This window comes from Passer domesticus, chromosome 17 (genome assembly GCF_036417665.1).
Source record: "Passer domesticus isolate bPasDom1 chromosome 17, bPasDom1.hap1, whole genome shotgun sequence".
NCBI lineage: Eukaryota > Metazoa > Chordata > Aves > Passeriformes > Passeridae > Passer > Passer domesticus.
Genome location: NC_087490.1, coordinates 7,042,154 through 7,056,229, shown reverse-complemented (window position 1 = coordinate 7,056,229; position 14,076 = coordinate 7,042,154). Strand labels below are relative to the sequence as shown.

The 14,076-nt window shown below is 42.1% G+C and overlaps 1 protein-coding gene across 6 annotated transcripts in view; it reads right to left on the bottom strand.

The window, feature by feature from the left end:
• The window catches only part of ZDHHC8 (zinc finger DHHC-type palmitoyltransferase 8), a 118,754-nt gene that overhangs the window by 33,745 nt on the left and 70,933 nt on the right, over nt 1–14,076 (bottom strand). Inside the window, exon 1 of one of the 6 annotated variants that reach the window (XM_064393031.1) lies at nt 7,683–8,158. The exons of the other annotated variants lie outside the window; for them this stretch is intronic. Within the exon in view, the coding sequence (XP_064249101.1) occupies nt 7,683–7,777 (95 nt within the window). The 5' untranslated portion in view covers nt 7,778–8,158. Of the gene's footprint in view, nt 1–7,682; nt 8,159–14,076 lie in introns of those variants that run through there. 6 annotated transcript variants of the gene reach the window in all.

Sequence of the window (14,076 nt, the reverse complement as noted above, 5' to 3'; positions counted from 1 at the left end):
GCATCAACCTTTTATTAGTACCATGCTGGGCAGCTGGAAATGAACTCTGCTTTTTGCAGCAGCCAGTAACAGAGCTGAGTGCATGGGTAATGCTGGGTCATGACAGAAGAGAAAGGCAATAAGGAGTAACTGCAAACTAACCACAGCAGGAGAGACACTAGTTGCCGTGTCACACTGAAAGTTTTAAATTCACCTGGTTTACAAAAGAAGGAGCTGCTACTCAGTAACATTCCTGTGCAGTCCAGTCTGCACAGGGCTGGCCACAGGCATTGCTGCAGTGCAACAGCTGAGTGATTTCCAGCCCGTTCCAAAGGTCACACAAGCCAGTCATCAAGCCATGGAAACCTTGTTAAATGGGAAATCAGAGAATTATCTCCAAACGATGCTGTAGGAACCAGGAATTCATAACACAGCAGAGATCTCAGTGCACGAGGCTGCACTGCCCTGTCTGTGCCCCCATGTGCATCACTTCCAGCAGTGACAGTCCAGCTGCCCAGGCCAGTGTCCAGAGAGGGCAGAAGATACCTCACAGTGTCTGAAAGGGACACACAGCGCTGCACAAGCTTTTTCTGAGCATTTTTGAAAACACCATGTGGAATGCAAACCTGTGCTTCCTATTTGTAAACATCAGAACTATGAAATTAATGTCACACCGGCTGCAGCAGCGCTATAAAGGACAGCCCCTCATCCTGAGTCCTCCAGAGTCCCATTTCCCTGAGTAATGAAGAACATGGATTATTTGGTCACCACTAGTGACTCTCGTGACCTTCCAGACCTCTCAGCAATCAATAACACAAGTTTTTGTTGGATAGAAGGAAGTGTATTTCCAGATCCCAAGATGGAAAAAAAGCACAGGATAGCTCCTCCCTGGCTGAAGGATGTTCTCCTGTTTCTCCACTGTCTTCATCCTTGTCAGTACACACATGAATCCAGCAATGTGGAAAGCTAAAGTGGGCTGCTGCTACAGAGCTGCTTTTAAAAACACGTTTAAATTATCAGCAGCCTAACTCAGACACACTTGAGGTGATCCCAGCTACTGGCACTCAAGGATTTGTACACTTGCTCACTGTATTCCCCAATACAGTGGCAGAACTTCTAGTACACATTCAGTGTTTGAATTCATGAAATAGTGAGGTAGTGGAAACAAGGCAGCTCATTTTAAGTATCTGGTGATGAGAGAAACAAGTAAAGAAATATTATGATATAAGGAGGGAGGTAGTGACATCAGTGAAAAGGCAGACTATATTACCCTGGTTGAAAAGTTAATTTGATTTTTTAGATATTCCTTTTCCACATGAGCTCAGTAGAAAGAAATTAAACTTCACAAGATACCATCCCTTTACAGCTACTGGAGCAATTACCTAACTAAAAGACAGCATCTATTAGATTAAAGTATGTGCCACTTAAATTAACAATGAGCCCATATGCATAAGAAGCATTCAGTGTGAGCTCTGAACTCTGTGATCATGTCCTCGGTGGATTAGCAGGGAACAGGGTAACACCATGTGCTTCCAAAGATGCAGGGAAAAAGAAGAAAAGCAGGAACACCAGCAGAGTGTCCCAGTTGTCTGAGGCTGATCCTGGGCAGGCAGGGAGTCCTGGTGTCCTGGTGCAGTCACAGGGCTGCCTGGGGGAGAGGGCACTGCCAGGGAATATCTCACTGGAGGATCTCATCCCTCCACCACAGGTGCCACTCTGCCAAGAAGCAGCAGTGAGAGCCCAGCCAGCCCTGCCAGGGATGTTGCATGGCCAGCCCTGGAAGGAAGGAAGGACCATCCACTGCAGGTGAGCTCTGACACTGCCCCCACCACCCAGGTGTCTGGCAGGGCAAATGTACCAACATACCAGATGTACCAATGTACCAAATGTACCAATGCACCCAAAACCCAGCTGGCCCTGACAGATCTGCCAGCTGCTCCTTGCAGGGCTGGGGCACTACGGACACTTGGACAGAGGAGGGGCAGGAAAATCCTGCCAGGTGGGTGATAACAGTTAAACTTCTTCCACAGCTGGAAAATACTGTTCAGGAAATTTACAACTAATTGAGAGCAGGGGTTCTTGTACACCTGTCTGGATCTTGTATTGCCTTTGAAATCTGGAAACAATACCTGTCCATGGCCTGAGTAATGCTTCAGAGCTGCTACACAAGGTCATTCATCTATGCAATCGCTTGCCCATGTGGGGAAAGGAAACCAGTTCCAATCTGAACTCTCTTGTTTCAAGATTTCTAGACACATAGAGCAGCAAAATTACTGCAGCTATTGCAGGCTTCCCCTGTGTGAACCAAAATGATTAGGGACTTCATATTTTACAGAAGAGATGAACAAAACAAAGAGATAAAGGCACCTCTATTGCAAATAGATACAGAAGATAGGGTAGAAAGTGTAAACATTCTCATATATCAAGTACTGGAGCAAATATATAATAATAAAACAAAAGTCTCTCTTAGAATCCCATTTTTAATTTCCCTCTGGAATATCCTCTTGAAGGGGTTTTATGGAAACCTGAACTGGGAGCATGACATATTTATACCTCATTCTCACTACACTGAACATTCGCACAGCAGGTATAAAGCCTTAATATAATAAGATTTTAAGCAGGGAATGAAAAATCAAAATTATTTTAGCTGATTTAAGAAAATAAAAATATAAGAGACCATCACGTTTCAACACATAAAATTTTGCATTTGGAAAGAACATGCTCCTGTGGCCACCTGCTTTGGGATGTTTCACCCATTCTTCAAGCCACCAGCTTGAAGGTACCAGTCACCTTTTGAAACTGGACATCAGAGGAGAATCATCAGGGATTCAGCCTATTCTGGCAACACCTTGAATCATTAACTGGAACAGACCTAACATTTATGGCCAAGGTAACAAAACAGACCAGGACACACCGTCCATTCAGCCCCCTGCTAGCACAGACCCCACGTGCACACCTCTCCTGGCCATGCACTGTTCTGAAACCCAGCAGCACATTTTCATACCCACACCTCTTCCCTGCAGGATGGATGCCAGCAAAAGCAGGGCAGAACTGGGGTCCTCCCAAACTGCTTCCCAGCCCATTTCTGCTGGAGGTCTGGGACGTTTTGGGGCTCAAGGACAGAGCTAAAAAAATCCTCATTTCTTCCAGCAGAGGGTAGTGGGACACACAAGCCTGCAAGCAAATGTGTAAGATTATATTGCAAGTGAGAGATACACACAGTTCAAACCAATCCAAGGGTGCAAAACACAAGTCCACTGCCTAACCTGGTGGAAATGTTACAAAACTAAATACATTTCTTCATTTGTTTTCATCAAATGAAGAAACACATCAAACTCAGCTTGTTCTCATTACCTCCACCCTCCCCCAGTAACAACATCATCTTCATTCCCCTTTCTAATTTTGGGAAGGACACCCCCAGGCAGCAGCAGAGTCAAAAGAGCCTTTTTCTAAACATCTCTACTAGAAATCTGCCTTCTCCTTCCCTCTGTGGAACTATTCTCCTTTCCTTGGATCTCCTTGACTTTCAGACACTGTTTCATCTTCTCTCCCTCCGTTTGTCCTGTTCTAAATCAAATGACTGAGCAGTCCCACACGTCCTCCTGCAGCAGAGCAGCACGATGCAGTTGCTGCTTTAATCTGGCTGTGTGGCCACCCAAGGGCATTCTCAGGTGCCTCCACGGCTCCGGAAGCCCATGGGCAGAGCTGCACACACATGTCCCAGGCTCAGGGCAAAGGTGACACATGCAGAGGACTTGTGGATCTTCCCATGCATTCTCTCAACAGATACCAAGAAGAATAACTAAGGGAGAACAGTCACAGCCTTCTCAAACTATTAAATCACTGTCCCAAGACTCCCCTGCCTGCACATCAATGACTGAAACATCTCTGCTTGCCATCTAACAGGATTAGGGCAGGCTTCTGGAGGCAGCTTCTCCTGCAGGGAAAATCTTATTACAGAACCCATCAAAAACCAAAATGCTTTTGGGGAGCAATAAAAACCTAAAACAGACCACAGCGACTGTCACATTAACAGTAATTTTTTTATTTAAATGATGAAACCTAGCAGTATCACCACCTTAGGTCTAAGTGTCTCTGTCAACTTAGACAAAATATAAAGCCAGTCTTCCAATATTTGTGCTGGAGCACAGGTATTCAATTCAGGTTGACAGAAAACAAAATTACTTTCTTAGAAAACATCCTATGAGGGGATAGCATCTTAATTACAGAGACAGGGAAATGGGATTCAGGCTGGTATATAGATTTGTTTCTTGTCAATCCTACTCCAAAGTGCACAAGGCGAGGATCCCCCCCAGCAGCCACAAAGGTGGGGAGGTGTCACTGCTTTACCTTTGTATTATTGACTATACCCCCAAAGTCAGAACTTTTAAAGGCAGAAGAATAGCTTGCTCACACAGTGCAGGGGACACAGGGTAGCTGTTTCCCCTATTAATCCCTCACTGTTCACTAAAAGCCCATGGGTTTTGTCATTTTGGGGTGTGTTTCTTTGGCAGAATCACAGAGTAAACAGAAAAGGTACAATTATGCACTGGATGTGATGAATGAAAACCCTTCCAACTCTGTGGCCATAATTCAGGAACATAAGCTAATTACAATTACCTGAGATGCATTAACAAAGCTCAATACTCCCAAGTCAAAATGGGACAATTAGCAGCTCCAGTACCAAAATAGAAGAATGGAAACGACATATGTGCCACCATCTGCTAATGATATGCAATAGGCAATCCAATTGAGGGATGGAAAAGAAAAGAAAAATAAAAAAAGAAACAGTTTCTTGATGAAACTTGTTCCCATTTCCAAGAATCAGAGTGAATATTCAGCTTAAACATTACACTTTCCAGATTCCCAGCTGGGACCAGAATGAGGAGCGTCAAGCATCTTATGATTTAACTGTTGGGAAATTTCCAGGCCAAATTTTCAAGCAAGAGGTCTGGCTACAGATCTGAACTGTAGGAAGCTTTGTCTGGAGTTCTGTCCTTGCTTCCAGTGGCAATAGCTTGCACTAGTATGTGTACTTTTTAAATACCCAGCTGTTCCTGAACTTTGTTAAGTTCTTAATTAATGTTTTTTCCCCTTGATTTAATTTAAAGAGTAGGGACCATCATTTTGCTTTTCAGAAAAAAAAAAAAGAACATTTACTTCTTGCTGAACAGGTGTCACAATGCAATGCAATGAAAATAATTTACTGTTCAGTTTTTCTGAATGAATCCCTTATCCCTCCTGTCCTTTCTTCCTTGAATATTTCCTGAAAGTCATAAACCACCAGCAAACTAATTTTGGCTTATACTAGAAAACTTCTTTAACTCTGGGATACCTCAGTGTCCTTTACATTCCTCTTTAAAAGCAGATGAGTCTGTCACAGTGGACAGGGCAAGTGTGGAGCTGCACATCACAGAGACATAAGCAAAGCTTGCTAAAATGAAACTTCCCCATCACCTCCTTTGACTGGGGGAACAAAATAAAATAAAAAAAGAAAATCAGAGTAATCAGAAAATCCAAGCACAGAGCTGCAATTCATACTCTGAGGGGACTTTGAAGAAAACTTGTAATTTCTAAAATTGTAGTACAGTGCACCTGATTCCACAGGTCAAGAACAAGGTAGAAATGAACCATATTCTGGGGAGTTAAATCCCTGAAGTACCCTTTGGTGAATATGAAAAGCAATTTCTTTTTCAGAGCCAGAAGAGTGGCTTTTTAATGTTTTAATTCCAGGATGCACATTTGAGTCATCCAGATAATACTTTTCTCACTCACCCAATGGACTAAAACCAGGCTCTTGCTTATTTACCTGAAGAAGCATGGTCAGGCATTTTGCATGACCTGGTTGGGGGTTATTTTTTTTACCAGTTTGCTTATATATTCCACAATTCAACACTTCAACACTTTTTTTTTCCCTCTGGAAACACCTCACTTTTAACATTAACTTCAGCATTTTTGGAAAGTTTTCCATTTAAAACAATACAAAGATATGTCAATAAAAATTAACTCGAAAATATTATAGCCCATCCCAAGACAAGTTCACCAACTAGGGAAAGAGATTTACTAAAAGAATGGCTGAAATGAATGACTCTCAGCAAGAGACTGGTACATCCTTAAACAAGAGATTTACACTGCTGCAGGTTGGGCATGGAGATGCAGGTGAGGAGTGGGGCCCATCCTCTTCCTCATCTTCTGTCACAACAGCCCTCCCAAAGCTTCTTCCTTGTGATATTAATTCTGCCATGCTTACAGGCCTGCTTCCACACACTACAGAGAGGAAAGGAGCCTTTAACATTGTTTATTCTTGGACATGAGTGACACACTCATTTTATCAGCCCTTCAACATCTGCTGTTCAACAATAAACAGAGATATCAGCAGGTTTTATTTTTTTTTACAATACCAGATCCATCAAGTCATTGACAAGTTAACAAATGTGCTTGCTTTTCATGGTGCTTTGCTTTGATTTTTTGTAATTAAACATAAGATTGTTTGGATCTTGTCATTTCCCTCAAAATGGAGCACTGCCATGCAGCAGTTTAACTCTGTATTTAACTTCTAAAGCAACATATTTTCTCTTCTCCCTCCCCACAACAGCTCAAGGCAAACCACAGTCCCTGGGACATCTGGAGGTTGGGGTTTGCATCCCTTCCTGCCATGAACAAAAGCAATCAGCTTTGCTGAATTAATAATGATTTAGGAATTGTTAGTATTTCTGAATTGCAAAACTCCATGCTTGCAAAAGCTGTAGGGAACACAGCCTTCCTTCAGAAGGTTATTGGAAAGAAAAGCTCCATGTTAGCTGTCTTAACTGTGTAAGATGAGAAAATCCATCTGCCTTGTTTCTTTAGTAACTACTATGCAGCAGCTCCTTTGGTATTCCTTGCTTCTCTCAAATTCACATAACCATGGCTTAGTTTAACCAGGGACTTTTTGTGGATGTTGGAAAAAAATAACAGCTAGAGAGAATGATATGGTTATGCTAAAGATACAGTAAACACAGCCTGCAAGAAAATGCAAGTATCCTCATTCTGAATAGGAACAGATGCCAAGACAGCCTTGAACTGGAAATGTTTTCAGTTATTCACAATTTGTGCCAGCAAAACAAAAAAGGGGTTAAAGTGAATTCAGAACATCCTAATAGATGTAGAAAAAGCAGAGCCTGTGCAGAAGGTGCGCTCCCCTGGAGCTCCTGTGCCAGTGCTCCCGACACTGAGGGGCCTCTCAGTGATGGTTTAACTGCATCCGTGCAGTCAAACCATCGTGCCCTTTGGAAAAGCCAGCCTGGGTGTGCACTTCTGGCAGAAGGGCTGCCTGGGCAGAGGGGAGGAGCAGCCAAGGAGAACAGATTCTCTTTCTACCAGGATTTTGTTTCCTAAGTGTTTGATTCGACTGCGAGCCCTCGCCTGCACAAACACGCGGGCGTTGAATTGTTCAAATTACACAGCCTTGTGTTGCTCATTTACAACAGCACAGCCAGTGACAAAGAAAAGAACTTAAAGTGCTCAGCGCCCTTCAAACAGGAAGAAAGCCCGTGGTGACAGGCTAGAGAATGCGTGACTTGTTTTTCCACCACCCCACGATGCTCACACACACCACATGGAGTCCAGAAAAGTCTGCACACAGGCTCTCAGTTGTCTGCAAGAGAGTTAAACCTCCAGCTCTCCCTCCCCGAGTTAGGAGCACAAAGCACGAAAAGCAGAACCTCTCTGGAACATCTCTCTTGCAAATTGTTGTAATTTCCCATCTGTCTTCAGCTTGGATGACTTTGCCAGGTCTACGGGGAACGATTTCCAGCATTGGTTTTGGATTAAGGGTTCCCTCGCTGTGACTCAGAGTAAATGACCTGCAGCTGCCTCACAGCGCCGTGTCAAACGGTGAAAGTGCCACTCCCAAGGGGCTCTGCTGGTGGGTCCTAAGCCAGTTAAAATCCAGCAGTCACCACCTGATCTCAAATTATAGGAACCAATGACTGTGTCAAGTTGATTTGCAGACTGATAACAATGTGAAAGATATGTTGGATAACCTCCATCAGAAAGGACAGGGTTTGCTCATGCTTTTTTTTTTATAACTAGCAAAGTTGTTGGCTGAACCAATCCAATTCATTTTTTTCTGCTAGTGAAATCTATTGTTTGTCATTTGCTTTTGTGCTGAAAACTACTTCTAACACCACACCTTGCTTTGTGTGCAAACAATATTACAAAGAGTTGTGTTTGGCTTGACACCTAGTCTAACTGCAGTGTGACTTCACAGAAGTTCACAAAGACTAACAGGCATAATAAGAACAGCATCTCCTGGATCAAAAATTGTTTTCACAAAGGACACATAAATCTGTTCATTATTTCTCTGGAAACTTCTGGGTTTTGGAAATTTCTGGACTTTTCAGTAGGCACAAAGTCCTTTTTCTAGTGAATAGGAAAAACATGTTTTACCTTTGTCTTTTATGATGACATTTTCTATATACTCAGTGAAAGCCAACACTACAATACTGTGTTACTCAACCTTCCCCTCAGTTTTCAGTTTCCATACATTTTAGCCAATCAATGTTGCTGTCTCCAGTGCTATATGGACCTTCCTGTACTGTAACACTCACAAGTGAAGGCCAGGCTGTGAGAATCACCTTGAAATGTTTTGCTCCTTAAGCATCCCATCTCTGCAGAGTGGATACACCCTCACAAGTGGATGCTGCCAGCCAGTATTGGGTAATTAACTGCAGTCTGGTAGAAAAATTGTATTAGCACAGCCAAGCCTAACATCGATCTACCAGGTCAGTGCAAATCTGCAATGCAGATGCAGAAGTCTATTTAGTCAGTTTGCTTAAGTATTTTAATTTCAGTAACTGAAGCAACTCTACCAGTTTGCTACTCAGCTTCTTCCACACTGTGGCAGATTCTGCAAAACGGACTTTAACTCTTGGTCACTGAGTGCTTTGTGTTGAAACACCCGTGTTTGAAACAGGGGCAGTGCCTGCAGTGTGTGCAGACTGCTCAGAGATTCAGACACAGCAACTAAATAAGCATAAAGAAACACAGTGCTGTGGTATTATAATCATTTAGTGCTCCCTCATCTCCTCCCACTACAGCTGTGTGAGAGGAAAATGGGTCAAGGAAAGATACACCCTCAACTTTCAGATACTTCCAGTTATGCCCTGTCTTAATGTGGCTGCAAACTCTGGCCCCTCAAAGCTTTGGCAACCACTCACTGCAACTCCACTGTGTCAGACTCTACTCCATATTCTCATTTAAGCCAATTACAATGTGGACTTTGCAATTCATTGATAACATAAAACAGACTAATAGACTAACATGTTGCCTAAGCACAAAGGAAGACAATTTTCCCTGGGTATAAGTGCATCCCTTCCTTCTGATCAAAGATCTGACAGGAACAGGACTGTAGTACAAGCACAGGAAGCAAAAAACTACCTTCCAGCACAGCTGGAACTGAGCACCAGCTGGAGCCAGCCTTGAGCCTGGTCAAAAGGACAGACAGAAGCCTCAAACCTTTGCCTTCTAGAGAAGATGGGCACCAGCACTGTCACCAACATCCTGCTTACCAGCTGGCCCTGTCTCCAGAGCAGCAAACAGAAAGGAAAGCAGGACTTCTGCAGCTTTTCCTACAACTTCCATTTGCATCAAGGAGTGAACTAGTTAAACCACTGCTCCATGCCAGCTGATAAATTCTATTCAGAAACCAAGTAAGCATTTTGAAAAAGGTTTGAATACAGCTGCCTGGGGGCCTGGCAAGATGCAGGAAACTTATGTGACCCACTTATATTGCTGATCAGAAGCCTCTTCCCAGCACACGGTGAGATGGTGCAGGCGGACAGCCAGAGAAACTTAAGGGGAAAGCTCTGTACAGAAATATTCTGACATTCATTGTCTCCAACCTTCATTACTATCACCATGTAGCATCACAACTCTTCTGGGCCTTTTTCCTCATGCAATTCCTCTAACTTTTGATTTGAACTTGTTTCCTTCAATTGAGCTTTTTCTTAACTCTGAAAAACTCTGCATACTAATAATGTGTCAGGAATACTCCCTGTGCATAAAGAATTTACATACTATGCAGCAAGAATCTTTTATAATTGTTTACTTCTGACCAGAAAGAAGGCTCAAAAAGAAGCCCCTGATGGCTCATAAGTGGCAGCAGTGGTAAAGTAGGAGTAAAATTCTGCAGCCATGAAAGAGAAAAATAATGTAGTTGAATCATGAAGTAGATGCTTGGAACATATGTCAAGGCCAGATCAAAACAGCCAATTGTTGCTATTATCTACTTAATCTTCTGTTGTGTGGAAAAGGGAGTTAGGAAATTCTTTTCAGCCAACGCGTCTGTCTAAGCCAATGCCCAAGGCAAATAATGCTCTAAACAATAAGGCATTTTGTTTAACTCTGCAATAAATATTAAATTTGCAAAGACAGCTGTTTGGTTGCAGTCTACTCCTGCAATTTCCAGTCAATATTTCATATTTACACAAATGCATAACAGTACATAATCCCCCCACCCTCAAGTCTCAGCTCCTTGAGAGAGCAGGCAAAAGAGTGGAAACTGGGGCTTAGAAATTTAATCCTTGAAACAAAAAATTAGGTCTCTTCCTCGACAGCTGCCACATGGTGTCTGTTCTAAAAAGCGACATTTGTAAATTTTTACTTTACAGTTATTGAAATATTTTCACAAGATTATCAATCACAGAACAGTTTCACTATAGAAGGATCTCTAGCAGAAGAATAAACTGACAGGAGCAGCTCTTGTGGCATGGGAACTTGGAACAGCCATAGGTCAGGGCAGCAATCTTTAACCTTTGTTTTCAGGGGAGCCTGACCTTGACAAATTACCAGCAGCATCTGGCTGTACCATGAAGTGATCCCTGATCTTTTAGCAGCTGTATTATTCATACAGGAGATCAACATTATTGTTTGCCCTATTGTTTGATTGTGAAAAGCTAATAAATCAAATTTGGCTAGAAAAGTTACATGCAAATCCATGCTATTATACTGAAGATGTCAGTAAAGCAAGTCAAATCCAAAACCAGAAATCTTCATTGAAAGGGACACTACCCTTAATGTACACTTATCTTCCTCTAAACTCAGTAAAGATTTATCATCTGTCTCTGACCACTGGAAACACAATATACATTCACAGGATACAATATAGACTGTAGAAAGACAGAAGCATGTTTTAAAATATTTAATAAGCCTCAAAATGCAGGGTTCTGGAAGCTCACAACTCTTTGCCAAGCAGTTATCCATTCTTGCACTCACACCAAACTCTGCTAAATTTTCCATTGTAGGACCACCAGAGTCCCTTGAATAAAGATGAACAGACATGGCTGTTTGCAGATACAGGAGCAGACAGACAGAGCCTCTCCACCTTAAGCATTCCCAGCCATGAGAAGATTTCTGCATGATGGCTCAGAACACCAGGGATGCTAATCCAGTCACTGCTGAAAACTCTAAGGATAAAGAAGTTTTGAATCTAACATCATCCTTCTGAAAAAAAAAAAAATTTTCCTGTGTGATTCAATGCAAGGCACAAGTCTTTGTATTCAGTGGGATGAGTTAAAATCTTTCACTTGATTTGGATCCTCTGCCATTTCCTTTTAGAAGTTAACTTGCATATGGCCACACTAAGGCTAAAATAAATACATTCTATGGAACCACTATCCATGGACTGGATCTACAGCACAAAAACTCAGGTGTCTGATGTGCTACTGAAACTGCAGATGCTTCAAATGTGAAAGGAGGAAAAGCACGTGAGCCCAGCACAGCTCTTGCTTTCCCTTCCCTCCCTCCTCGGCAGGCACACAGCCCATGCCTTGACAAGAGAGTTCTCCCAGTTTGCTTTCCTGGGAGTCTCTAATGGCTGCACACCCAGCCAAATGTTCACTTTGCTATCAACATAGCCAGGGGGCTTAGAAATGCTCGCCAGCCCTTGTTCAACCACTGTTTCTGTTTTACAACATGTCATGCTTGGTGATATTGAAAGGAAAAGCCAATAAAAGGAAAAATTAATCTTGTGATTAAACAAAACACTTTGGATTGCTGGCTGCTGACACTGGCACCAAGCCACCTTCTTCGAGGACAGAACAGAACCTGCCTGCTGTCTTCACCAATAAAAGGATTTTTACAAAATAAGGGTGTCTTGCTATGAATGATCAAAATGAGCAGCTTGGCAAATGGACCTGGCCAATCCTCAATTACAGCTTTCTTCGACTCCAACTTAAAGATGATTTTGCTCAGTTCCAGAATGACATGATCCTACTCTTGCATGCCATATAAATTACATCTAAATTCACAAAACACAGAATTTATAGCAAATTTGTAAGAGAATAAGAGTCTGGAAATTTGTTTTTAAGGTATTTGCATGTGTCAATGCAGTGTACAGTTTGGAAATCAGAATCCTCAGGGCTTGCTAAGCACCTGCTCCCTCAAAAGCAGGCTTATGTGCCATTGAAAGATTTGTGCTGGCCCTTTGGAAAGGGATTAATTCCTTTTCAACTAAGAATATTTGCATAGGGTGCTGTGTTAGTTATACCAAAGTCCTCTTTGATACTTGCATAAACTGTACTTTTTATCATCATTTGTACAATGTTCCTTTTTATTCTGGCAAATGCTAAAGTTTAATTTAAACACTGCTTAGTAGGTCTCTCTTAGGCAAATTCAGATATGCAAATAAAATTAATGAAAACAAAAGAGCTCATAAACACAGTCAAATCAGAACATGCTCCTGACTGGCTTCTCACCATTGCTGTGCTAGAGAAATAGGACAGAAACTCCATACTATAAGCAGCAGGGGCTGGGTCTCTTGTTTGAGCTGGAAGATCTTTCCCAAATTCTACGATCTATGTTTCTATCTATGTCAAATCACACGAGCAACCAATATAACATCACCACCAGAACCATCAATACCACCTTCACACAAAAAACATTTAAAATGTTATGAAATCCAACACCCAAACACTGTAAGACCTCTTGTTTTTTTAATTTCAATCTGGTTGCTGATGTTGCAGTGTACCCATTAGTCTTGGCAGCACCAAGGCCCTTCAGTGGATTGGTGATGAATGTCACTTCTTACAAACCAGCTTTCTAAAAACCAGTTCCATCCAGCAGCTGTACACAGCTGTCTCCCAACAAATGTGATGACAAAGCTGCTTTCCAGTAATAAATGGGAAAGATACTACTGCTTCCCCAAATGAATGCTATCTCTATGAAAACCTCTCCATTTGTTTTTTTTTATGATCTTCAGTCACTCCTAAACTCATCACAGGGGACACTGGGAAGTTTTACTGAGAGGCAAGTTTATGAAGACATAAATAATTTGATCAGAAGAAAACTTTGACCAAATCTTTGATGGCGGATAGCAAAATACCAGTTTCTGGAATCAATGTCTCAAACTTGAAATGGTTGTGGCAGACAGAAATGGTTCAGAGACATAAATCCCATAATCTGACATGGAGTACTACCTGCCTGTTTGTGTGCTTCCCCTACCAAAGGAACTGTAAGAAGCTTTTCTGCAGCTCACTAGGCAGGAAAAATCATGTGTTGATAGAAAAGTTGTGCTACCTAATGCTGTGAATCTATAAAGGTGATGAATAGCCCAAATGTTGATGCAGCTGGTGAGAAGATGCTGTCAGATCATTAAGCACAGCCAGGTGATTTGTCAGTGTTCAAAGACGCAGAATTTCCTATCTTCCACTTCCTCCCTCAGGCTCCTTGCACATGCACATGTCCTCCAAAGCCATCTTTCATTACAGCCTGAAAATCATCTTTTATCTCCTCTTCACCCAACTCACAAATCTGCCAGGTTTTCAGGGATGATTTTCAGCTCAGTCTCTGCTTTCTCAGAGAGGCTGGGTCTGAGCACAAACCTTTATTAGCTACTTTAGGCCAACACACTGCACTGTGATTATCACGTTCACTGCTCTAAGGAAAGTCTTTGCTGCTGCGGTAGCTGAAGGCATGTGGACTTTTTTTCTCCCTCTCTTATGGCTACAGACAATAAGCACTGCTGATGAGTGCTTTTTACAGAGCAGCAGATTGATAGATTAATTCTAAAACCTATTTTATCAGATTAGTTTGATTAGCTTGGATTTCACATCTGTT